The sequence below is a fragment of the Pseudophryne corroboree genome, chromosome 1 (assembly GCF_028390025.1).
Source record: "Pseudophryne corroboree isolate aPseCor3 chromosome 1, aPseCor3.hap2, whole genome shotgun sequence".
NCBI lineage: Eukaryota > Metazoa > Chordata > Amphibia > Anura > Myobatrachidae > Pseudophryne > Pseudophryne corroboree.
The window spans coordinates 84,361,671-84,386,675 of NC_086444.1; the positions used below are offsets into that span (position 1 = coordinate 84,361,671).

At 44.7% G+C, this 25,005-nt stretch overlaps 1 protein-coding gene across 1 annotated transcript in view; it reads right to left on the reverse strand.

Moving 5' to 3' along the window:
• Nucleotides 1-25,005, reverse strand: part of GDNF (glial cell derived neurotrophic factor) — a 55,146-nt gene that overhangs the window by 24,381 nt on the left and 5,760 nt on the right. The window contains exon 2 of the mRNA XM_063961196.1: nucleotides 5,311-5,541. Within this exon, the coding sequence (XP_063817266.1) occupies nucleotides 5,311-5,515 (205 nt within the window). The 5' untranslated portion in view covers nucleotides 5,516-5,541. The remainder of the gene's footprint in view (nucleotides 1-5,310; nucleotides 5,542-25,005) is intronic.

The window sequence follows — 25,005 nt, forward strand, 5'->3', positions numbered from 1 at the left end:
TGGTGAAACATGCAGACTCTCGGGGGTCTATTTATTAAGCCTTAGATGGAGATAAAGAGGAGCTGATTGGCTGGTACTTTACCGCCGTCCAAACTGCCATATTATACGCTGCGCTTAAAAACTGACAGGAGCTGGTTGGCTGGTACTTTATCTCTGTTCACTTTATCTCCATTGAGAGCTTAGTAAATAGACCCCATAGGGGTAGATGTACTAAGCAGTGATAAAAATGGAGAAGTGAGCCAGTGGAGAAGTTGCCCATGGCAACCAATCAGCTGCTCTGTATACTTTTATTGTATGCAAATTCTAAATGTTATGTCAATGCTGATTGTTGGCCATGGGCAACTTCTCCACTAGCTCACTTCTCCACTTTTATCACTCCTTAGTACATCTCCATCTATTTAGTAGGAACCATGGATATGGCTTAAGCCAAACAATAGCCTAAACAGCACATGGGAGACAGTTGTGCCCACATGTCCATTTGTGTTTGCCAATGAGGACATCTGGTGGCAAATGACCCTTTTGACTATATACACTGATCAACTTTTGGTACTCGATGGTGCCCAGTAGCGGCATCTTATTTCTAGAAACAGGAAGTTCTGTTACCTTCATTGCTGGTATATTTGTACGGGTGTGGTTCATCAAATCGACAGTGTCTAGGTCGACAATGTTTAGGTCGACCACTATAGGTCGACAGTCACTAGGTCGACATGGATGGAAGGTCGACAGGGTTTCTAGGTCGACATGTGCTAGGTCGACAGGTCTAAAGGTCGACATGAGGATTTTTGTTTGGTGTTGTTTTCTTCGTAGAGTGACCGAAATCCCAAATTAGTGCACCGCGTCCCCTCGCATGGCTCGCTTCGCTCGCCATGCTTCGGGCATGGTGCCTTCGCTCCGCTACCGCTTCGCTCGGCACACTTTACCGTTCCAATCGTAGTCCACGTGGATCGTTAAGTATGAAAAAATTCAAAAAAAAGAAAAAAAAATGTGAAAAACTCATGTCGACCTTTAGACCTGTCGACCTAGCACATGTCGACCTAGAAACCCTGTCGACCTTCCATCCATGTCGACCTAGTGACTGTCGACCTATAGTGGTCGACCTAAACATTGTCAACCTAGACACTGTCGATCTTCAGACCGGATCCCATTTGTACACTACTGCCTGAAACTTGTGTCAAACTCCTCTGTGTCTTCTACTTTATAGACCAGGGAAGCACTAATCTGCCCACAGGACTGTCACCAAGCTGCAATGGAGTTTAGGAGAGCGCTGATACCTTTTTACATAGAAAAAAAGCACTATAATCTATCTATCTCTCTATCTTTATATATATATATATATATATATATCATCCATTGTCAGCAGTGAGAATGTAAGAGGCATGTCCAATGTCAGTAACATGACTGATTTAGATTGTAAATTCTCAGCACCAGGAACGTGGAGCTTGTTTGGTTTTCCTGTTGCACGTATTACAGTTTTACTACCATACTGTGTTGCTTGTTTCTTGTACGTTTGTAAGGTGCTGTGTGCTAGAGAGGGTCAGCCTGCACGTTTCACATTGCACGTTTCACATTTAAAATAAACCTCCCTAGTACGGCAAACTCCAACTTTTGGTCAAATATTGAGATTGGCTTTTGCTTTACAACTATGGTAAGTTATAATTTGTGAGCAATTATTATTGATATTATCATTTATTTATATAACGCTGTACAGAGACTATATGTCATTCACCAATCATGGCCCCATTGGAGATGTCTCACGTCTTATAGAAAAATAAGGTGGAAAAGCTGCCCAAAGCAACCACCCAGATTCTAACTTTAATTTCATAGACTGTGCTAGATAGATGACAGTCTGATTAGCTGCTTTGGGCAACTTCTCTACTGTTCTCTATCCAAGGCTTCATCTTGATCTCCCCCTAAATTCCCTAACATTCAAGTGTGCACACACTACAGTTAAGTTTGTCAGAATCCAATTAACCTGCCAGTGTGTTTTTGGAGTGTGGGTGGAAATCGAACCACCATGGAGCAAACCCACGCAAACACAGGAGAAAATAAAAACTCTACACGCACTGGCTATGGCTAGTGAATTGAACCCATGCCATCAGCGCTGTGGGGCACTAAAGCTGACCACTATGCCACCATGCTCAAAATTCTCTTAAAAGATTCTAGAGTGACCCAGTGCCAATTCAAGCATAGACAGCTGGGTTTTATAGCATGTTTATGGAAACACATTATACAAATCCCATGCAATATTGCCATTTAGGTTCTAACCAGAGTGATCATGGACCGGCTCAAATTAACTCCAACTTTTAAAGTCCAGGAACTTTCTCAGAAACACTTTAAAACAATTTGGAGCATCTCTATTGCATAGTATCATATAAATAAATGTACATACATGGCTATAGTTACATACTTGTACACATAAGCAGGCAGTATATCTGTACGGAGGAAGCATCAAAGAGCTCCTATATAATACTGAGCATGCCAGAGGCTAACCCAGGGCAGCAGTGAGCTCTGCTATTTGTGCCGAGTTAGGGAATATGACATGAAAGGTGCCGAGGTTATAACCTCTTCTCTGTGATTAATAAAGGCCCTTTCTCTGAGTTTGGGTATGTCCCTTTCTCTAGCTCTTTCACCGATTCCTAGTGTGAGAAAAGACACAGGACTCCCCTTACTATAGCTCTAAAGTTCAGCTGAAACTAACACTGACAGTATCACCTGTCCCCATAGCCAAAAGGAATATTACATAAGCAGGGTTCTGTCCTGTCCATCGTTCTTCAAATCCACTAACTGAAACACAAAAAGATTGAGGCTCTAAAAATTATCATTCAAACAAATGACGAGACACTCATCCATCGTATCATCCAATCAGATTTTTGGGTTCATTGTCTGATCTGCACCAGATGCGCTGATGGTGGATTGTTTAGAGCCACCAGTAGACTTACATTGACTATGGAGACAATGAAAGTGAGCACACATTCCGGAACATGCAAGTACGCAAAGGAAAGGCAGAAACTAGCGTTTCCATTTTATCGCAGCTGCAAATTCAGAAAAAAAAAATCACAATAGCAGCTGCAGCTGCAACTGCATTCTGCTCTGAATAAGACCTTCAATACGCAGGCTGGCTTGCTCGAGACAAATATTAGTAGCCACACCAACACTTGGGACCTATGTTTATCAATGCAAAGCTAAAATCAGACCAAAAGGGGTGCAGTTTGTGAAGCAAGAGGGGGAATTAGGCCAAAAAAACAAAGACTGAGATTTGGTGAATGCATGACATTAACCGAACCTCAAACTCTTTTGGACCTAAATACTTTCACACAACTGGAGACTGGCCCACTGAAGAGGTAAGGGAACCTATGCTGCTCCGGCTGTATCTGTGATCATTTTAGGACATTTCATTGGTCGGAGACATTTTGACAATGTGCCCCAAAGCAGTCTCCCAAACTCCATCATTACAGTCCAAGTTTTAAGGTTCCATGATTGAGCACAGGTGACTTAATTAATACCTCTGTTAATTTGACTTAACCATCTGGATTCAAGCATGGATATCCTTAAAACCTGGACTGTAATGGTGAACTTTGGTAAACTGCCCCAAGGTGTTTTAAATGCCTAAAGCTGGATAGATGTGCAAAGTGGGTGTGGATCATAGGGCCGACAGTAACTAAGTTGACAGTCATTAGGTCGACCACTAATGGTCTACAGTGACTAGGTTGACACGGTCATTAGGTCGAAATGGAATAGGTCGACATGGAAAAAGGTCAACATGAGTTTTTTTATTTAATTTTGGTGTTTTCTTAGTAAAGTGACCGGGAACCCCAATTAGTGCACCGCATCCCCTTGCATTACTCGCGAGCTTCTGGCAAGGTGCCTCACTCTGCTACCGCTGCGCTCGGCACAGGTTACTATTTCCAATCGTAGTCCACGTGGATCGTAAAGTATGAAAAAGTTCCACATTTTTGTTTAAACTCATGTCGACCTTTTCATGTGTCGACCGTTGCCATATCAACCTAGTGACCATGTCGACCTAATGCATGTTGACCAATAGTGGTCGACCTAATGAGTGTCGACCTAAAGACCGGATCCCCTGCAAAGTTACTCCAAATCATGAAATTCAGAGAGTTCTCCAGGTCTTCCAGAGTACCTAGCGCAGTGGGCGGGGAAAGGTGACTTCCCGTGAGTCACATCACCATGCCCAGTGCACTACACTCACCTTCTGGTCTCCCCTAGTAGGTTTGGCTGCATTACCATATATATCAAGTTCCGGAATGGAACACATTCCGGAACTTGGACCCTGGGGGTTACGCTTTTTTGCGATTCCACCTGAGAAGGATCCAATCGATCCCTCCCAGTTCCCCTTGTGGGTAATGCCATCTTCTTTTCACGATTCCACAAGGGGTCCAATCCAATTGGATCCTTCCCAGCACTCAGTCGTATCCCTCCCAGCAAATATAGTAGGTAGAGAACATGGCACTGATCAATGTGAGTAAACACCGAGGTGTTTATTAAAGTATCAGGAAATAACCAGCTTGGTGTTTAATCACATTGCGGAGTACCATTATCACTACCTACTACACTTAATATATCTTGGTACCCTCACCAAAGAATATGGATCCTGGTGTGCCCATTTTCCCTTCAACTATATATACACACTGGGGGTGGGATGTACTAAACGGGAAATGCGGTAACGCCCCTTCCCCCCCCCCCCCCCCGTTTACCGCATTTTCTTAATGTACTAACACCCGTCCGGCAGGACAGCGCTGCAGTGGGGTTCACCATCTTTTGCTGGCGATACCCCACAAAAGCGGCGCTGTGTGAGGGATTCTGATCGGATCCCTCCCAGCATGCCTCACGGCTGGCCCAGTCATTCTGAACATGCGCAGAATGACAGGGGGCCAAATCCTGGAAGTCAAGGAGATGCCGGGGATCACGGAGGACAGCACTTATCGGAAGAGCTGTCCTTCGCAATGCTAAGCGCATATGTAAGTACGTATGCGCTTAGCATCGTGACGAATGGCGGCTATGGGCGGTGATGTCATTAAGCACATCCCGCCCACAGTATATATACACATACACACATTTATATTACCGAGATACCGGCATTTTATTACATGAGACATTTGGAACGAAGAAAGTTGCTTAGTATAATTGGCCCTGCATTATAAATTGCTGTTCAGTGGAGATTCAGCAATTGAGCATAAAGCTAGATGGCTCTGCCCACACATGCACAGAGGACAGGGGCATTTACGGAGCTGTGTAGATCCAATGTAATCCAATAGAAGTGTAACAAGGCAGGCACCGCCCACATATACTTACACAACTTGTGTACATCTGCCTGCCCCGGCAGGGCAGTGGGAGGTTCAGGATCTGCTTCATACATCCCCAAAGCTGCGTTCCCGTCCTGCAACCACGATTCCTGGCTTGATCTCTTCTTACCAGCTACCCAGTGTGACGGCAACGGGGTGTTGGAGACAGAGCTGAACAGCAAAATGCAGACAGCCAGGATAGCCCATAACTTCATCTTAGAAAGACTTCCAAGAAAGGGACCTTGCAGGAGACAAGAGAAGCAGCAATTGTAAATCCTTGCAAAATGTTTAGTTAAAAAGCATGTATTTCATTAAAGCTTATTTCATCCTTCTCTTCCTATAAACGTTCCCTACAACATCCGCTACAGAGCAGTCTGCTCAGGGGGGTCATGCGGGGATGCAAACCAGGCACCAGATTGCAAACATTCTGCAAAGATCACTGAGAGTCAGGTTTAATATGTAAAAACATTCATTCATAGGCGTATTACTTCCCCCTGCGCTTCAAAGTAAGGGGCAGATGTACTAAGCCTGGAGAAGTGATAAAGAAGTGATAAAGCAGAGATAAATGCAAGCAAGGTGATATTGCACCAGCCAATCTATGGGGCAGATGTATTAACCTGGAGAAGGCATAAGGAAGTGATAAACCAGTGATATGTGCAAGGTGTTAAAGACACCAGCCAATCAGCTCCAATATGTAAATTAACAGTTAGGATCTGATTGGCTGGTGCCTTTATCACCTTGCACCTATCACTGGTTTATCACTTCCTTATGCCTTCTCCAGGTTAATACATCTGCCCCATTATGGGTTTGAAAAATGACAGTTAGGAGCTGATTGGCTGGTGCATTATCACCTTGCACTTATCACTGCTTTATCACTTCTCCAGGCTTAATACATCTGCCCCTAAGTATATGAGATACCAATCTATTAAATGATAGCCACAAAGAGTCTAATTACCTCACATCACTGGGGCTTGTTGGAGCAATTGGGAGATGAGGGCATATGTACACGTCTTCACACTTATTTACCAATACAGATGTGTACCCACACACCTATGCTTTTTGCGCCACATGACACGAGACAGATGGCATGACTTGACGCTCCACCACACATAACGACTTATAGTCGCAGGTCCTCAATCTTTTCACTGTTTACCCTATTTAACGTCTGTGTTGCACACGGCAGATGCATGCAATGTCATCAGCAGCATTCGGGGTACCCTTGATGCCAATAAGATATGTATTTTGTACAAAAATGTGTGGTAGGACACATGGCGCGACTAAGCCGCCAGGGTCCCTGGTGCGCCAAATGGAGATATTTGGCATCATTTTAGGAATGGTGAATGAGGACACAACGATTATAATGTTCATAAAATCATATTTGTCGTTGCATTCTGGTAAATTGCCCAATACGGCCTGTGACACGGCAGCATGTGGGGTCATCAAACGTGTGACACTACTGACAGATAATAGAGGCAGCTGCACAGCCCAGTGTGTACATGCATATTACAGAGTGTGATCAGAAGATATTAGAAGTAACGTGTTTGAAGTTGAATGGTCTTTTAACATCCTGTGAGTTTATACGCTCTTCTTAGTAAGCCAAGAGTACATTTGCATTTTTGTGTCCGCACGCTACAGAGGAGCTGAGTTGTGGTTCTAGGGGGAGATTTATCAAAGATTGGAAAGAGATAAAGTGGAGAGAAAGTACCAACCAGTTTCTAACTAATTTTTCAAACACAGGGTGGGATTTACTAAAGGAAAAATGCGGTAGAATCCCTGTTTTTGCACTAAGACCCGTCCAGCCGCTTATTGATGCAATGGGTATCGCCAGCTTTTTATGGCCCTATAGAAGCCTATGGGCTTTTTTCCGAATGCAGACTCATCCCGCCGCGCAGAATGTGGCGGGATGTTACCACTGTCTTACTACATCCCGCCCACAGCCTGTAAAATGACAGCTAAAAGCTGACTGGTTGGTACTTATCTCCCTCCAAGCTTTGATAAATCTCCCCCTAGATTCCTTAGTGGACTTCTTGGTGAAACCCTGATTACACAACAGTACAGCTTTTGGAAGCAACCAGGACACATTGCTGGACCTAATACCTGTAGTTGACAGACATATGGGAACGCTCTTTATCCTGTGGTGCCTCACACTCCAAAATGTTCTAACGGTGTGAGCTCCTGTGCCAACTTCCAAGAAGCTTGTTTAATCCCATGTGAGGCCCCTTGTCGTGTTATTATGTTGAAGGGAATGTCCCTTTGTATCTGCAGAAACCAGGGACGTGCGGTGAAGTAAATGGCTCTGGAGGCACTGGCTAGTACCCAGGGGTATTTTAACAGAGAAGGGGTCACCTGTGCAGACTCCGGGTGGGTCTCCTCCTCTGCACGGTGCAGTAGTCTCTGGCATCGTGCCATCGTCTACTGTACATGCACAGGTCTCCAGAAACATGGCGCCCACCATGTTCTGGAGACCAAATTCACTTCTGTGCATGTGCTGCGCCCATTTTGTCTGCGGTTTTTGCAGCAGCTGCTGTGTCTGGTGCAGAACACCAAAGAGGTAAGTATTAATATATGGGTGCAATGTGTGCGGTGTGGGCCCCCCTGGACCTAGGGGGCCTATGTGCACCGCACACATTGCACCCATTATAGAAACATCAATGCTAGTACCAGTGCTATATTTACACACAATACATGAGCCCAAGGATTCATGTGGGCATTATACACAGGTGCAGCAGTATATACATGTGGGCATTATACACAGGTGCAGCAGTATATACATGTGGGCATTATACACAGGTGCAGCAGTATATACATGTGGGCATTATACACAGGTGCAGCAGTATATACATGTGGGCATTATACACAGGTGCAGCAGTATATACAGGTGGGCATTATACACAGGTGCAGCAGTATATACATGTGGGCATTATACACATGTGCAACAGTATATACATGTGGGCATTATACACAGGTGCAGCAGTATATACATGTGGGCATTATACACAGGTGCAGCAGTATATACATGTGGGCATTATACACAGGTGCAGCAGTATATACTGCTGGAAATTTGGTGAGTTTTGATCAGAGATGTGCGGATATGATAGGCACTGCCTCACCTGTCAGACTTTTTACTCCATTTTTCATCTACTTCATATAGTCAAAACTTTGGCTTATACGTTAGTATGACAGCAAAGGCTCTGCCTCACCTGCCTCACCCCACCACACGTCACTGGCAGAAATGTCCCCTTACTAATGCAAGGTGAGGATATCCTCCGAGGTGGCCACACCCTTCGGGTGGCAGAGATGATATTCTCACGTCACACTTTCCAACAGTCCGCAGCTTGTTCGCTCAATGACTACTCTGCAGTAACTTATTGCAGGAGTGCTCAGTGACAGCAGTCTCCTGCCACCAGTGTGGTGCGGTGGGGAAGTATTCTTGAAGCTGTCTCAAAATCCTCCTACTCTGTTTTATTCCCAAATTGTACCTGTTCCTGTCTGTTCTAAATGTTTCTATTTTTTGTGTGTGTGTTTTTTAACATTTATTTTAATATATTAATAAACAAAAACCCAACAATTAAAATATTCATAAACAAACACGATTAGAAATGTAAAGATCCCTTTTTAACCATTTACAAGGAGGTGCAGTTGAAATAATGCTATCCCAATTTTTTGTGATTTCAATATCCCAATTGATATTCCACTATGTCTTCATGCCTCCAAACTACAGTACTCTTTCTAACCACCTCTCTCTCCCAGTGGACTGACTCCTCTACTCATCAGGAGGGCCACTGTCTTCATCTTATATTCACCAGATTATGTTCAGTTTCTGGGGTCAATTCTATTAGCTGCGAAGGGTGCTATGTGCTGTTGTCACAGTGTTTCAACGCCAGCAATGGCACCCACTCTTGCACCCTTTGCAAGCTGAAATCAGACCCAATTTGCATAAAATTGCTTGGAGCCCTATGGGGCAGCGACCACTTTTGTGCTAATTCGGGCTGCCGTAAAGTGCGGCTGCTGCCGTCATAACTTGCACCCGCAAGATCATCTTTGCTAATAGGACTGACCCCTCTGAATTCACTAACTCCTTTACCTCTCTCAGATCACAACCTTATCACCTGCATACTCTCCTCTATTACTTCAAACTCAATGTCACTGAAGCCTCCTCAAACTTCCAGAAATATTAACACAATTCATTTTCAAAAACTTTCCACCTATCTGCAATAACTGCTCTCACTGATTTCTGCATTCACTTCTCCTAAGACTGCTGTATCACACCTTAACCAAACTCTAGAAACCGCATTCGATGAAGTGGCTCCAGCTACCCAGCACACTAAGAGACTTAGCTGTCAACCGTGGCACTCTAAATTAACAAGACACCTACAAAAACTCTTATGTAAAGTAGAAAGTCAGTCATGTAAATAGCATCTTCCTTACTTATAAGTCTATCTACTACTCCTATCATAATGCCCTGGACACTGCCAATCATATTTCCAATCTCTCATCTCTGCTCAAGCCTCTAGCTCCAAACAACTTTTTTAATACCTTTAAATAACTTCTTAACTCTCCCTCACACAACCCACCGACACAATTCCCTACCCGTACCTTCTGCCACTTTCTCTTCATTTTATCAAACAAATGAAGATGAAGTATCAACACTCTACTCATCCACCTACTCTACTGCCTCTCATCTAGATTCTATACCTCACAAATCTGCTCATCTCAACCTTAACTAAAATCGGTAATCTTTCTCTGTCTAGTGGTATCTTACCATCACTGTTCAAGCATGCAGTGATTACTCCCATTCTGAAAAAACACAATTCTGACTCTAACTCTCTCTCAAGCTATCGTCCAATCTCTGAGCTCCCATGTCCCTTCAAGCTACTTGAGAGAATTCTCTACAATTGTCCTACACACTTTTTTTTAACTCCATAATTCAAGGGAGAGAGAAAAGACAAAAAAGTCTCTTCCAGGAGCACTCTTATACGTATTTATCAAACAATCATGAGTATATCATATGCTTGGTGTCCAATCTATGCATCACAGACAAAAGTATAGGTAAATGGTTTAAAACATAACCTTTAATTTAATCCAAACATAAAATGTGTGTTTTATTGAATACTCAATTAATTAAAATGGGGCACATTCGCCCCAGATCACACCTGTCAATACTGGTGTTAAAATGCCCTCCAAGAGGGGTGAATATATAACATGTTAATCAAACAGAGACGCTTTGCAATTTATCGTTTGCAAAGAGTCTCTGTATGATGAACATGTTATATTTTCACCCATCTTGGAGGGCATTTTAACACCAGTATTGACAGGTGTGATCTGGGGCGAATGTGCCCCATTTTAATTAATTGAGTATTCAATAAAACACACATTTTAGTTTTGGATTAAATTAAAGGTTATGTTTTAAACCATTTACCTATACTTTTGTCTGTGATGCATAGATTGGACACCAAGCATATGATATACTCTTGATTGTTTAATAAATACGTATAAGAGTGCTCCTGGAAGAGACTTTTTTGTCTTTTCTCTCTCCCTTGAATTATGTAGTCTGGATCTACAAAAAATTCCGGGAGCACCACCAATAGAATACTGTGGTAAATTTACAAAGACAGTATAAGTATATCGGTAACACAATTAATAAGCAACATAATTGTTTCAATATTACCAGTGCAGACTCACTTTCTCTTGTATATAACTTTTTTTAACTCGCACAATTTATTGGACCCACTTCAGTTAGGCTTTCGTTCCCAAAACTCCAAATATCAAAATATCTCCCTACCAGACCCCTCCGCTCTGCACAAGATCTGCGTCTCTCATCCAGATGTATTACCTGTTCCCACTCAAAATTACAGGACTTTACCCGGGCTTCACCCACTCTGTGGAATGCCCTCCCACGCACAATAAGACTCTCCACTAGTCTCCAAACCTTTAAACGTTCCCTGAAAACTCATCTCTTCAGACAAGCCTACCAAATTCCTGACCCACACACATAACCTTCAATGCTTCCCTATCCAGTTACATTCCCTCTGCACAGTCCCATAACCTCACATTTTGTCTTCCAACATTGCTGGGTGATCATATCATACAACCCACTAAGAACCTAGCAATCTGGGGAAACATTATGTAACAGGTTGCATCTATCCTTGTCAATACCTATTTCCCTATAGATTGTAAGCTTGCGAGCAGGGCCTTCCTACCGCTATGTCTGTCTTTGCCCTGTTTTGTTCTATAACTGTTGTTCTAATTGTAAAGCGCAACGGAATATGCTGCGCTATATAAGAAACTGCTAATAAATACATAATAATAATAATAATAATAATAATAATAATAAAAAACACTCCATAGGGACAGCACTGACTAAAGTAGTGAATGATCTGGTCACTGCTAAAGCTAAAGGCCATTACTCACTACTTATTCTTCTAGATCTCTCTGCTGCATTTGAAACCATTGACCACTCTCTTCTCATACAAACACTACTATCCCTAGGGCACATCCTATCTATCCAATCACTCTTTCAGTGTTTGCGTTTCTGAATCCACCTCCTGCTTGTTACCTCTATGAGTTGGAGTACCGCAAGGCTCAGTCTTAAGTCCTCTGCTTTTCCCAATCTGTACCTCATCTCTTAGTAATCAGTTATGTTGGACAGTGATTTCAGTATCATCTGCACGCAGATACTCAAATCTACCTATCTGTATTGGGCCATGTCACTGAATGCCTTTCTGCTGTTTCATCTCGCCACCTCAAACGTAATATTTCCAAAACATAATTCATGATATTTCCACCAGCCAATAGTATTTACCAACCTGATATCTCTATCACCGTTGATAACTCTGCAATCATCCCTACCCCACAAGCTCGCTGCCTAGGTGTCATCCTTGACTCTGATCTGTCCTTTGTTCCCCACATTCAATCTGTCTCAAAATCATGTTACATACATCTAAGAAACATATCCAAAGTACGATCATACCTTACACTAGACACAGCTAAAACTCTAATCCACGCTCTCATTATCTCCCGCATTGAATATTTGTATTAGTCTGCTGACTGGTCTTCCCAAAACAAGACTCTCACCACTACAATCCATTCTGAATGCAGCTGCGAGATGTTCATCATTTGCAGATACACTCTGTCAGTCCCTCCATTGGTTACCTGTTGTCTATTGTATTCAATATAACATACTTTTACTTACACATAAGGCCATTAACCAAACTACACCAACGTACATCTTTTCTCTTATGTCAAAATATCACCCAACCCACCTCTCCACAAGATCTGCATCTGTCATCCACACTCATTACCCACTCCCATTCAAAATTGCAGGACTTTTAGTGCCGCACCCAATCTGTAGGATGCCCTACCACACACAATAAGACTCTCCTCTAGTCTCCAAACCTTCAAGTGTTGACTGAAAACTCACCTCTCCAGGCAAGCTTACTACATTCCGGAACTGCCCAAATAGCCTTCATAAGCATTCCTACTCAAATATATCCCCACCATGCAGTCCACACATAACCTCATATATTTTGTCTTTATTCACTTCACATCCTCTTAACCCCTGGCCAACATCACTGGGTGACTATATCATACAGTCCTTTGCAATTTGGAAGGACCATTATGCAATAGGTAGAACCTGTTCTAGTTATCAATGCCTATTTGCAAAAAGAACCAAAATATAACGCTCAGGCGCTCACACTTGAACACTTCCCTTAATAATTATTATGAGATGCGTCTTGAAATTTCTTTCCTTTTCAGTTGATCATGGAGTGTCCTCGTACATGTAAAAGAAAACAAATATACACCGCGATCCTCGTGTATTACTTCCAAATGTTGTACAGGTCACCCCCCTTCTTATGTGGTTAGTACAAAGAAGGAAAATTTGTAATGTACTGGGGAGCTCCCCCTTCCAATACACTTACACCATTTAGTAGTAATAAAGCATATCATGAAGCAATAATGTGATGTCATCATAAGCAAATACCCAATCGTGTCTCAATTTTTCCGGGGAGACAGACTCCCCTTCCCCACACACTTACACAAATGCAAGAACCAAAAGCATTCACAGTAAGACTCCATGAGGAGGGTGCTCCGTTACCAAGTGAAGAAAAAATGCCGGGGTTGCCCCCTATGTAAGTGTCACGATCCGGGTATCTGGACGCCATTTCTTACCCATCAGATGCCTCCTAAGGCTGGCTCAGCGCTCCAGGACCGGATCCCATCTGTTATCCTGATGTGTACATTCCTGTATCCTCTCCTGTCACTCTGGGACGCTGTCACAGTAAACGCCATATTACACCTGGCATGGCGTCTCCCGCGGCCTCCGCCGCCGTCCCTGAACTTCTGCATGCAGAGTGTCTGAGTGGCGATTACGTCAGCCGCGGCCTCCGCTGTGTCCGCGTGGTTGGATGTGCATCTGTCAGCCTGGCGCCTCCTGTCTCCGGTGGCCGGCGCCGCCATTACTGTTTTCATTACCACATGGATTACAAACCAAACTTCCCTCCAAGTGTCTGCATGGGCGCAGCCATCTTGGATTCTGTCAGCTGATCATTTCCACCAATCTGTTCTCAGTATTGATAATCTGCATAATTGCCTAGCCAATCCCTTCCTTGCTGCAGGTATAAATACACTGTGCCTGAGCAAGGAAGGCGTCAGTGCTTTGGTTGTCAAACCTAGTTCCTGTTTGTCTCTCTCCTGTGATTGTCTTCCAGGTTCCAGCTCCTGTCTCAAGACTTCCACCATAGAGACCCGCACCAGCATTCCACCTGCGGTGTAGCCTGACTCTCCAATCCATTGTGGATTCATCTGTTTCCAGCTACAACATTACCTGCTTCCAGCTCAGCTTCCAGCAGAGTACAGCTTCCCTTAAAGGGCCGGTGTCCTTTCTACACTTTACCACTCTCCACCGGTATTATTATTTCTCCGCTCTCAAGTTCTACATTTCAGTTCATATTTCATCGCTCCCAAGTTCATTTATTATTTAACTGGTTCCAGCCAGTATCCACTCCGTGCTAACAACAGTCTGGTTCCAGCCAGTATCCACAGCAGCTGTTTTATCTTCAGCAACCCAGCTTTTCCTGGAACACCAGCTGGCACAATCCTGGGTTATCTCCATTGCTACAGTCGGGCCTGGTAAGGACTTTCCATCTAGAAGATCATAAGAACTATCTCACACTACCAGTGCCCTGTGGCTCCTGCCATCCTGTAGTACCCAGGAGCTGTATTTATTCTTTGCTGACTTTTACGTTTTCTTTTACTGCTGCTGTGTTGCGGAGTTGTCATAATAAACATCATTGACTTTTATCCAAGTTGTCGTGGTCACGCCTTCGGGCAGTTATTATTCATGTTACTTACATGTCCAGGGGTCTGATACAACCTCCCAGGTTCCGGTACATCTCAGCCCCCACAACTGAGGCTGCCTCCCGTCAGCTCAGGCCCTCAGTTGTGACAGTAAGCACTGACCTAATGAATCCAGCCGGAGACCAGGATCAAGCGGCCAGGCCGATGCAAGAACTGGCAGCCCGACTAGAACATCAGGAGGCTGCACAGGGCCACATCATCCGCTGTCTCCAGGATCTCTCTACTCGGCTGGATGGGATTCAGACAACTCTCCGTGTATCAGGCGCGTCTGGTGCGTCAACCACAGTGACTCCAGCTATAACCCCACCCACCTTACCCATTTCTGCTCCACGTCTTCATCTTCCAACGCCAGCAAAATTTGACGGATCTCCAAGATTCTGCAGGGGATTTCTCAACCAGTGTGAGATTCAGTTTGAGCTACAACCTGGCAATTTTCCCAGTGACCGTACAAAAATTGCCTACATTATTTCTCTTCTCAGTGGCTCAGCCCTTGATTGGGCATCACCGTTATGGGAGAGGTCCGACACCCTGCTATCTTCCTACACTGCCTTCGTGTCAACATTCAGGCGCATCTTCGACGAGCCAGGCCGGGTAACCTCAGCTTCATCCGAGATTCTCCGTTTACGCCAGGGGTCACGTACTGTAGGACAATATCTGATACAGTTCCAGATCCTGGCATCCGAACTGGCATGGAACGACGAGGCCCTGTATGCTGCATTCTGGCATGGCTTATCTGAGCGTATTAAAGATGAGTTAGCTACCAGAGACTTACCTTCTAAGTTAGATGAGCTAATCTCACTCTGCACGAAAGTTGATTTACGTTTCAGAGAGAGAGCAACTGAGCGTGGAAGATCATCTGCTCCAAAATCTTCTGCTCCTCCTCCTCGTCAACTGTCACCATCTAAAGATGAGCCCATGCAACTTGGCCGTTCCCGTTTAACTCCTGCTGAGCGCCGAAGACGTCTCTCCGAGTTTCTCTGTCTCTATTGTGCAGCTCCGTCTCACACCATTAATGCCTGTCCCAAACGTCCGGGAAACTCCAAATCCTAGCTCGCCAAGGAGAGGGCCGGCTAGGAGTAATGATCTCCTCTCCATCTCCTCAAGATTGTAATCTCCCAGTCTCGCTTCAAGTTGCTCAACGTTATCGGAACGTCATTGCCCTCCTTGATTCCGGAGCAGCTGGGAACTTTATTACCGAAGCCTATGTTAAACGGTGGTCCCTACCCACCGAGAGACTTCCTTCGTCCATTTCTTTAACTGCCGTGGATGGCAGCAAAATTTTTGATGCAGTTATTTCTTTAAGGACTCTACCAGTTCGTCTGAGAGTGGGAGTTCTTCATTCCGAACTTATTTCTTTTTTAGTGATTCCAAGAGCCACACATCCTGTGGTCCTGGGCCTTCCATGGCTCCGTCTTCACAATCCTACAATTGATTGGACGACTACGCAAATCCTGGCATGGGGTTCCTCCTGTGCTGAGACATGTTTGTTTAAAGTATTGCCTGTCTGTTCTTCCTCCCCCAGGTCGTCTGATGTTCCACCTCCTCCATATCAAGATTTCACGGATGTGTTCAGTAAAGCTTCTGCTGATATCCTTCCTCCTCATAGAGAATGGGACTGTCCGATTGATCTCGTTCCAGGGAAGGTTCCACCTCGAGGCCGAACTTATCCGTTGTCTCTGCCTGAGACGCATTCTATGGAGGAATATATTAAAGAGAACCTAGCAAAGGGGTTCATTCGACCTTCTTCTTCTCCAGCCGGCGCAGGCTTCTTTTTTGTAAAAAAGAAAGATGGTGGTCTGCGGCCGTGCATCGACTACAGAGGTTTGAACGACATTACCATCAAGAACCGTTATCCTTTACCCCTGATTACTGAGCTCTTTGACAGAGTTAGCGGAGCTACCATCTTTACAAAGCTGGACTTGCGAGGTGCATACAATCTCATCCGGATCCGTGAGGGTGACGAGTGGAAGACCGCCTTTAACACCCGTGACGGACATTATGAGTACCTCGTCATGCCCTTCGGATTGAGCAATGCTCCAGCTGTCTTCCAGCATTTTGTCAATGAGATCTTCAGAGACATTCTATACCGTCATGTCGTGGTCTATCTAGACGATATCCTCATTTTTGCCAACGATTTAGAGGAACATCGTTTTTGGGTTAAAGAGGTTCTGTCCCGTCTCCGTGTCAATCATCTCTATTGCAAATTAGAAAAATGCGTCTTTGAAGTCAAGTCCATTCCGTTTCTAGGGTACATTGTGTCCGGTTCCGGACTAGAGATGGATCCTGAGAAACTACAAGCAATCCAAAATTGGCCGGTACCCTTAACCCTCAAAGGGGTCCAGAGGTTCTTAGGGTTCGCCAACTATTACCGAAAGTTTATACGAGACTTTTCCACCATTGTGGCGCCTATTACTGCTTTCACTAAGAAGGGTGCTAACCCGTCCAAGTGGTCTGAAGAAGCCATGCAAGCATTTCATCTTTTAAAACAAAGGTTCATCTCTGCGCCTGTTCTGAAACAGCCTGACATCGACTCTCCTTTCATCTTAGAGGTGGATGCCTCCTCCGTTGGAGTAGGAGCGGTGTTATCTCAGAGGGCTAAAGATGGCCATTTACACCCTTGCAGTTTCTTCTCCCGGAAGTTCTCCCCAGCTGAGCGCAACTATGCCATTGGCGACCAGGAGTTGCTAGCCATCAAGCTCGCTCTAGAAGAGTGGAGGTATCTGTTGGAGGGAGCTTCTCATTCAATCACCATACTTACAGACCACAAGAACCTTTTATACCTGAAGGGCGCACAATGTCTCAAACCTCGTCAGGCCAGATGGGCACTTTTCTTTTCCAGGTTCGACTTTAAACTCCAGTTCTGTCCGGGCTCTCAGAATCGCAAGGCCGATGCCCTTTCCCGCTCATGGGAGCAAGAAAATGAGTCAGAGTCTTCAGACAAGCATCCTATTATAAATCCGTTGGCATTCTCCACGGTAGGGATGGACTCTACACCCCCATCAGGGAAAAGTTTTGTGAAGCCGATGCTAAGGAAGAAGCTCATGCATTGGGCCCATGCTTCCCGTTTTGCCGGACATACAGGTATCCAAAAAACCCTGGAGTTTATCTCTAGGTCCTATTGGTGGCCAACTCTGAAAAAGGACGTCTTGGAGTTTATTGCATCTTGCCCAAAGTGTGCCCAACATAAAGTATCCCGCCAGTCGCCTGCGGGGCAACTGGTTCCACTATCCGTTCCCCGTCGACCATGGACCCACTTGTCGATGGATTTCATTACAGACTTACCCATGTGCAACAAGTTCAATACCGTCTGGGTGGTAGTTGACCGGTTCACCAAGATGGCACACTTAATTCCTCTCACCGGTCTTTCGTCAGCTTCCAAGTTGGCTCAAGTATTCATACAAGAGATCTTCCGACTCCACGGTCTTCCTGAAGAAATTATCTCAGATCGAGGAGTTCAATTCACAGCCAAATTCTGGCGAAGTTTATGTCAAGTCCTCCAAGTCAAGCAAAAGTTTTCCACGGCTTACCATCCTCAGACCAATGGTCAAACCGAGAGGGTGAATCAGGACTTGGAGGCCTTCCTCCGCATCTATGTGTCCTCCTCTCAAGATGACTGGGTTCAATTACTTCCCTGGGCCGAGTTCTGTCATAACAACCAGTATCATTCTTCATCTGCTTCAACACCATTCTTCACTAACTTTGGATTCCACCCTAAAGTCCCTGAGTTCCAACCGCTTCCAGCAACTTCTGTTCCCGCAGTGGATATCACCTTGCATCAGTTTGCCAATATCTGGAAGAGCGTACGATCAGCTCTGCTCAAGGCATCGTTCAGGTACAAGAAGTTTGCGGATAAGAAGCGTCGAGCAGTTCCTGCTCTCAAGGTGGGTGATCGGGTATGGTTATCCACGAAGAATTTGAGGTTAAGAGTTCCCAGTATGAAGTTTGTACCTCGCTATATCGGTCCTTTCAAGATTGAACAAGTCATCAATCCTGTTGCTTACAGACTCCAGTTGCCTCCCTTCTTAAAAATACCCAGGACATTCCATGTTTCCCTGTTGAAACCGCTGATCTTGAATCGGTTTCATTCCTCACTTCCTCCAACTCCGAAAGTCCAAACTCAACGAGGCGTTGAGTATGAAGTGGCCAAGATCCTGGACTCACGTCACCGTTACGGTCAACTACAATATCTTATTGACTGGAAGGGTTATGGCCCTGAGGAACGTTCATGGACCAATGCTTCTGATGTCCATGCTCCTGCCTTGGTCCGGAGATTCCATTCCAAGTTTCCTCAAAAGCCAAAGAAGTGTCCTGGGGCCACTCCTAAAGGGGGGGGTGCTGTCACGATCCGGGTATCTGGACGCCATTTCTTACCCATCAGATGCCTCCTAAGGCTGGCTCAGCGCTCCAGGACCGGATCCCATCTGTTATCCTGATGTGTACATTCCTGTATCCTCTCCTGTCACTCTGGGACGCTGTCACAGTAAACGCCATATTACACCTGGCATGGCGTCTCCCGCGGCCTCCGCCGCCGTCCCTGAACTTCTGCATGCAGAGTGTCTGAGTGGCGATTACGTCAGCCGCGGCCTCCGCTGTGTCCGCGTGGTTGGATGTGCATCTGTCAGCCTGGCGCCTCCTGTCTCCGGTGGCCGGCGCCGCCATTACTGTTTTCATTACCACATGGATTACAAACCAAACTTCCCTCCAAGTGTCTGCATGGGCGCAGCCATCTTGGATTCTGTCAGCTGATCATTTCCACCAATCTGTTCTCAGTATTGATAATCTGCATAATTGCCTAGCCAATCCCTTCCTTGCTGCAGGTATAAATACACTGTGCCTGAGCAAGGAAGGCGTCAGTGCTTTGGTTGTCAAACCTAGTTCCTGTTTGTCTCTCTCCTGTGATTGTCTTCCAGGTTCCAGCTCCTGTCTCAAGACTTCCACCATAGAGACCCGCACCAGCATTCCACCTGCGGTGTAGCCTGACTCTCCAATCCATTGTGGATTCATCTGTTTCCAGCTACAACATTACCTGCTTCCAGCTCAGCTTCCAGCAGAGTACAGCTTCCCTTAAAGGGCCGGTGTCCTTTCTACACTTTACCACTCTCCACCGGTATTATTATTTCTCCGCTCTCAAGTTCTACATTTCAGTTCATATTTCATCGCTCCCAAGTTCATTTATTATTTAACTGGTTCCAGCCAGTATCCACTCCGTGCTAACAACAGTCTGGTTCCAGCCAGTATCCACAGCAGCTGTTTTATCTTCAGCAACCCAGCTTTTCCTGGAACACCAGCTGGCACAATCCTGGGTTATCTCCATTGCTACAGTCGGGCCTGGTAAGGACTTTCCATCTAGAAGATCATAAGAACTATCTCACACTACCAGTGCCCTGTGGCTCCTGCCATCCTGTAGTACCCAGGAGCTGTATTTATTCTTTGCTGACTTTTACGTTTTCTTTTACTGCTGCTGTGTTGCGGAGTTGTCATAATAAACATCATTGACTTTTATCCAAGTTGTCGTGGTCACGCCTTCGGGCAGTTATTATTCATGTTACTTACATGTCCAGGGGTCTGATACAACCTCCCAGGTTCTGGTACATCTCAGCCCCCACAACTGAGGCTGCCTCCCGTCAGCTCAGGCCCTCAGTTGTGACAGTAAGGCACTCACAATCAATTTGATGTGTCACGGGCATGTAGGGTAAATCTTTCTTGTTCACTCTTAATCTTCAACCTTGCGCTTTTTCTCCCCAAATGAGAACCAAAAAAAGTAGGTTGGAGTATAAAGACTTATTTATTAAAACAATCAAACTAAAATAAAACAATGGTGATCATACCTTGACAAAGACCCTAGAACGGGCCGAAACGCGTTGGTGGAGAGACCTACAGCTGATAAACTTACCCGTGGGAGACTAGGAGGAGATCAGACTAACGGAGCCCCGTTTTTTCTGCACACCATTTCTTTCTCTTCCGACCCTCCAGGGTATGATCACCATTGTTTTATTTTAGTTTGATTGTTTTAATAAATAAGTCTTTATACTGCTTATGATGACATCACATTATTGCTTCATGATATGCTTTCTTACTACCTAATGGTGTAAGTGTATTGGAAGGGGGAGCTCCCCAGTAAATTACAAATTTTCCTTCTTTGTACTAACCACATAAGAAGGGGGGTGACCTGTACAACATTTGGAAGTAATACACGAGGATCGCGGTGTATATTTGTTTTCTTTTACATGTACGAGGACACTCCATGATCAACTGAAAAGGAAAGAAATTTCAAGACGCATCTCATAATAATTATTAAGGGAAGTGTTCAAGTGTGAGCGCCTGAGCGTTATATTTTGGTTCTTTTTGCATATTGTCTGTTTTGTGGAATAGTTTGTGGTTCCTTTTCCAAATATTTCTCAGGTTGCTCCACTTTAGCGCATAGAGGCACCTCATACATCTTTCTGATCAATGCCTATTTGCCTATAGAGTAAACTTGCGAGCAGGGCCTTCCTACCTCCATGTCTGTCTGTCTGTTATTACCTGGCTTGTTCTATCACTGTTGTTTCTAATTGTAAAAGCACAACGGAATACGCTGCGCTATATAAGAAACTGTTAATAAATAAATAATAAATACATGGTTATGTGCCACCTTTTAAACTGTATGGTATATGCAGCTGTAGTTTAATGATGTTTATACACATGCATTTTTAAGTATGTGTCTGGACTAGAGATGAGCACAGCTTTCTAAGCTATTTTTGAACTTCAGGGTAAAAAGTGAGAACTGGCATGACGGAATCGGAGAGTTCCATGATTGTTATGTCCTCCAGTTTTATCAATGCAAGCTCCAGGGGCTGAGTATACCTAACCTGCATTTGGGTCTGTCCCCTACTCAAAGACTTTGGACGTATTTTCATCCTGACTACAAACAAGCACGTCTTTGCGGTACTGTGCTATATTACACAATGAATGGTCTTCACACCAATTTACAGTATTCAAACAGTAATCACCTTTGATTTGGACAACTGCTCAACTTTATCTTTTTTCGGTGACTGATATGTCTCCCCTTTAGGCTGCTATTTTATGGTTTCCACTGTGTCATGGAACTAGCATGGGAAATGAAGTCACATGGCACATGATGTAGTCAGCTGAGAAGCTTTGGAATGCCTCTCTGAGCTCTATTTTCAATGTTACATCCTCCCTCTCGTTTTCCATCCTCTGCCATCACATGACATGCTGAGAGTCTGAGAGCCAGTCAGTATAACTGCCAGCCATACCTACCTGTTCCTTCACAAAATACCCACGTTGCTTGTGCACTTTGTAAAGGATATAGTTTATCTGCAATGCACCTTTTCTGGTGACGTACAAATGATAATATACTATCCTATAGCAAAGTTATCTTTGCATGTTTGGGATTTACCTTTGTGGAGCATTAGGAGCAGCTTCCAGTGTTGGGAAACTCTAGAAAAGTTTGTGCACAGCTCGCATGTTCATAAGAATGCAGTAAAAGCAAAGTTTACACTACGAAAATACTCTGTGTGGGAAACACTAGAGCCAAGTATATGAAAGGCAAAAATAGACATTCACTCCTGCTGCATTAACCCTTTCTATCATTGCTTTCTGTGAAGACATGAAAATGAGCCACCTTGAAAAGGCTCTAAACACCAAGCCTTTCGGATTGGCTGCCCCTTATTTGGCTATTATGACTGCAGCAGCAGCAATGTTTATAACCCTTGTCCATGTCTTGCAATATCTGCACTGCAAGTTACTTTTTTTTATTGTTTTGTCCATACTGTTTTTGTACTTTGTCAGGCGCTGCGGACTCTGTGTGTGCCATACGTAGAAACAAAGCACAATAATCCAACTACGCATAGTTCTTGTGAGTTGTGTCTGCCGAGCTGTGTGCATGTTTATGGATGCATGATAAAGTTGTTTCTTATTATAACGAATCTTAAGTGTCCCTCTGTGGCCATGCGAAGCGTCAGGGGTTATGCACAGGTTTCACATCTCACAGTTCCCCCCATCTTGCATCCTGTTGGCGTTATAGACACTTATACAGAATGCCTCTGCTTGCGGTTTGTAACCAGAGATGTGGAGTTAACCTATGCAGAGCAAGTAGCAGATAGAGAAATTAGTGCTCGGAGGAGGGTTTAAACAAGTTCTGTACCTTTCCAGCACATGAGGAATAACCTGAATATTCGCTGTGCTGCTAATATTTATATTCACACTGCTAGAAAAATATATATGGAAGCTAGAATGAGCGTAATATAAAGGCCATGAATAGCACAAGGTGCATTATAGCGGGGCAGAAATTAGTGCACCCACCAGCATAAAATAATCCTCCTATCATATAAATCTCCATTTAGGCAACATACAGGACATAACAAATGATAAACTACACCATAGATGCGACAAGAGAGGCAGTACTATGCTATTGCCCATTACTGGCAGCTAGAGATACCAGTCGTCTACATAGTTGAGGCAGCCATTTTGTGGGCCGGACAAATATTCAGACCACACAGCCAATCAATTCTCTTGGAAATAGTGACATCACAGGCAGGAAACCACTGACAGCTAGAAAACAAAATGGCTTCCGAGCTGTGTTCTTTTTAACTACACCAATGCTCCTTTAATCCTGCTCCTCACCGCTGACCGCAAAGTTCCCACCATTGAAAGTAATGGAGGGGGTTGTGCAATGCGCGTCTGAGCTTAGACGCGCAGAGCCAATCAGGTGAGTGCCACGAAGTAGCGCTTCCTGATTGGCTGAAGGGACCTTTCTGTGACAGGAGTCACGGGGGGTCTCTGCATTCGGGGAAAGGGGTCCATGTGTAAACATGGGACCCCTTTCAGTCCGCCTGGTCCGGGTGTTCGTTTTTTTTTTTTGCCAAGTACGTGGATTATAATAAAAGACCAGGACACTGGATCAGGTGAGTATAATTTTATTCACAGGTACCCCGGATTGTCGGCGACATTGGAGACGTGGCAGTCGGCGGGTCAACATAGGTAAGTATGTATGTGTCGGCATGTATGAAATAAACTTTTACTTTCACAGTGTCTGTGTCCTGTTTTTATTTGGGTATTTTTTCCCCAGTAGAACTACAGGTACCAGCGGGCCCGTTTTTCTCCCGCATGCTGGTACTTGTGGTTCTCCAAGTACCAGCTTGCGGGGGAGGCTTGCTGGGACTTGTAGTACTACTGGAAAAAAACAATATTCTTTCATTTTTCAAAAGGCTATCAGCCCCCCATCCGCAGCCCTTGGATGGGGGGGACAGCCTCGGGCTTCACCCCTGGCCCTTGGGTGGCTGGAGGGGGGGACCCCTTGATTGAAGGGGTCCCCACTCCTCCAGGGTACTCCGGCCAGGGGTGACTAGTTGCGTATTTAATGCCACGGCCGCAGGGCGCTGTATAAAAGTGACCCCCGACTGTGGCATTATCTACCCAGCTAGTGGAGCCCGATGCTGGTGTAAAAAATACAGGGGACCCCTACTCTTTTTGTCCCCCATATTTTTTGCACCAGCACCAGGCGCAGAGCCCGGTGCTGGTTTTAAAAATACGGGGGATCCCCTGTCAGTTTCCCCCCCGGATTTTTAGAACCAGGACCGGCTCGAAGAGCCCGAGGCTGGTTATGCTTAGGAGGGGGGACCCCACGCAATTTTTTTTCGGGTTTTTTCCTGTTTTTCCCCGTTTTTTTTTACATTTTTTAAAATCTAATAAAAATCCGTCAAATCGGCCATTTTTCGACAGCGGGACTGTCGAATCCGTTTTTTATTGAATATGTAGAATTCCGGCACCCACCTGCCGGAATTCGACGGTCGAATTGTGTCAAATTAAAAAACAGGTGAAAAATTGCCGCGATTCGCCGGCAATTGCATATACCCCATAGGCTGGAGTTTGAGACACAGGTGACTGATCACAATAATAACAGTAATAACAGGAAGTGGCGTCTAACACTGATTAAATATTGGCATTAGTGGTTATGTAACAATGATCAAACAGAATATTAATATCATGACGTTCATGTTGACAGCTGGGGCGCATTCTACACAAATGTGTCCTGCAAAACAATAGAGGGTACGATGTATGAAAGCTTGGAGAGAGATATAGTGGAGAGAGATAACGTACCGAAAAATCAACTTCTGTCATTTTACAGGCTGTAGGGCATATGTACTAAGCCTTGGGGAGAGATAAAGTCCCAGCCAATCAGCTCCTTACTGCCATGTTACAGGCTGTGTTTGAAAAATGACAGTTAGGAATTGATTGGCTGGTACTTTTCTCTCTCCAAGCTTTGATAAATCTCCCCCTAGTCTCCAGATCCAATGACCTCTGTCCTCCCGTACAGGTGCATAACTGCATACTTTACATGTTTTAC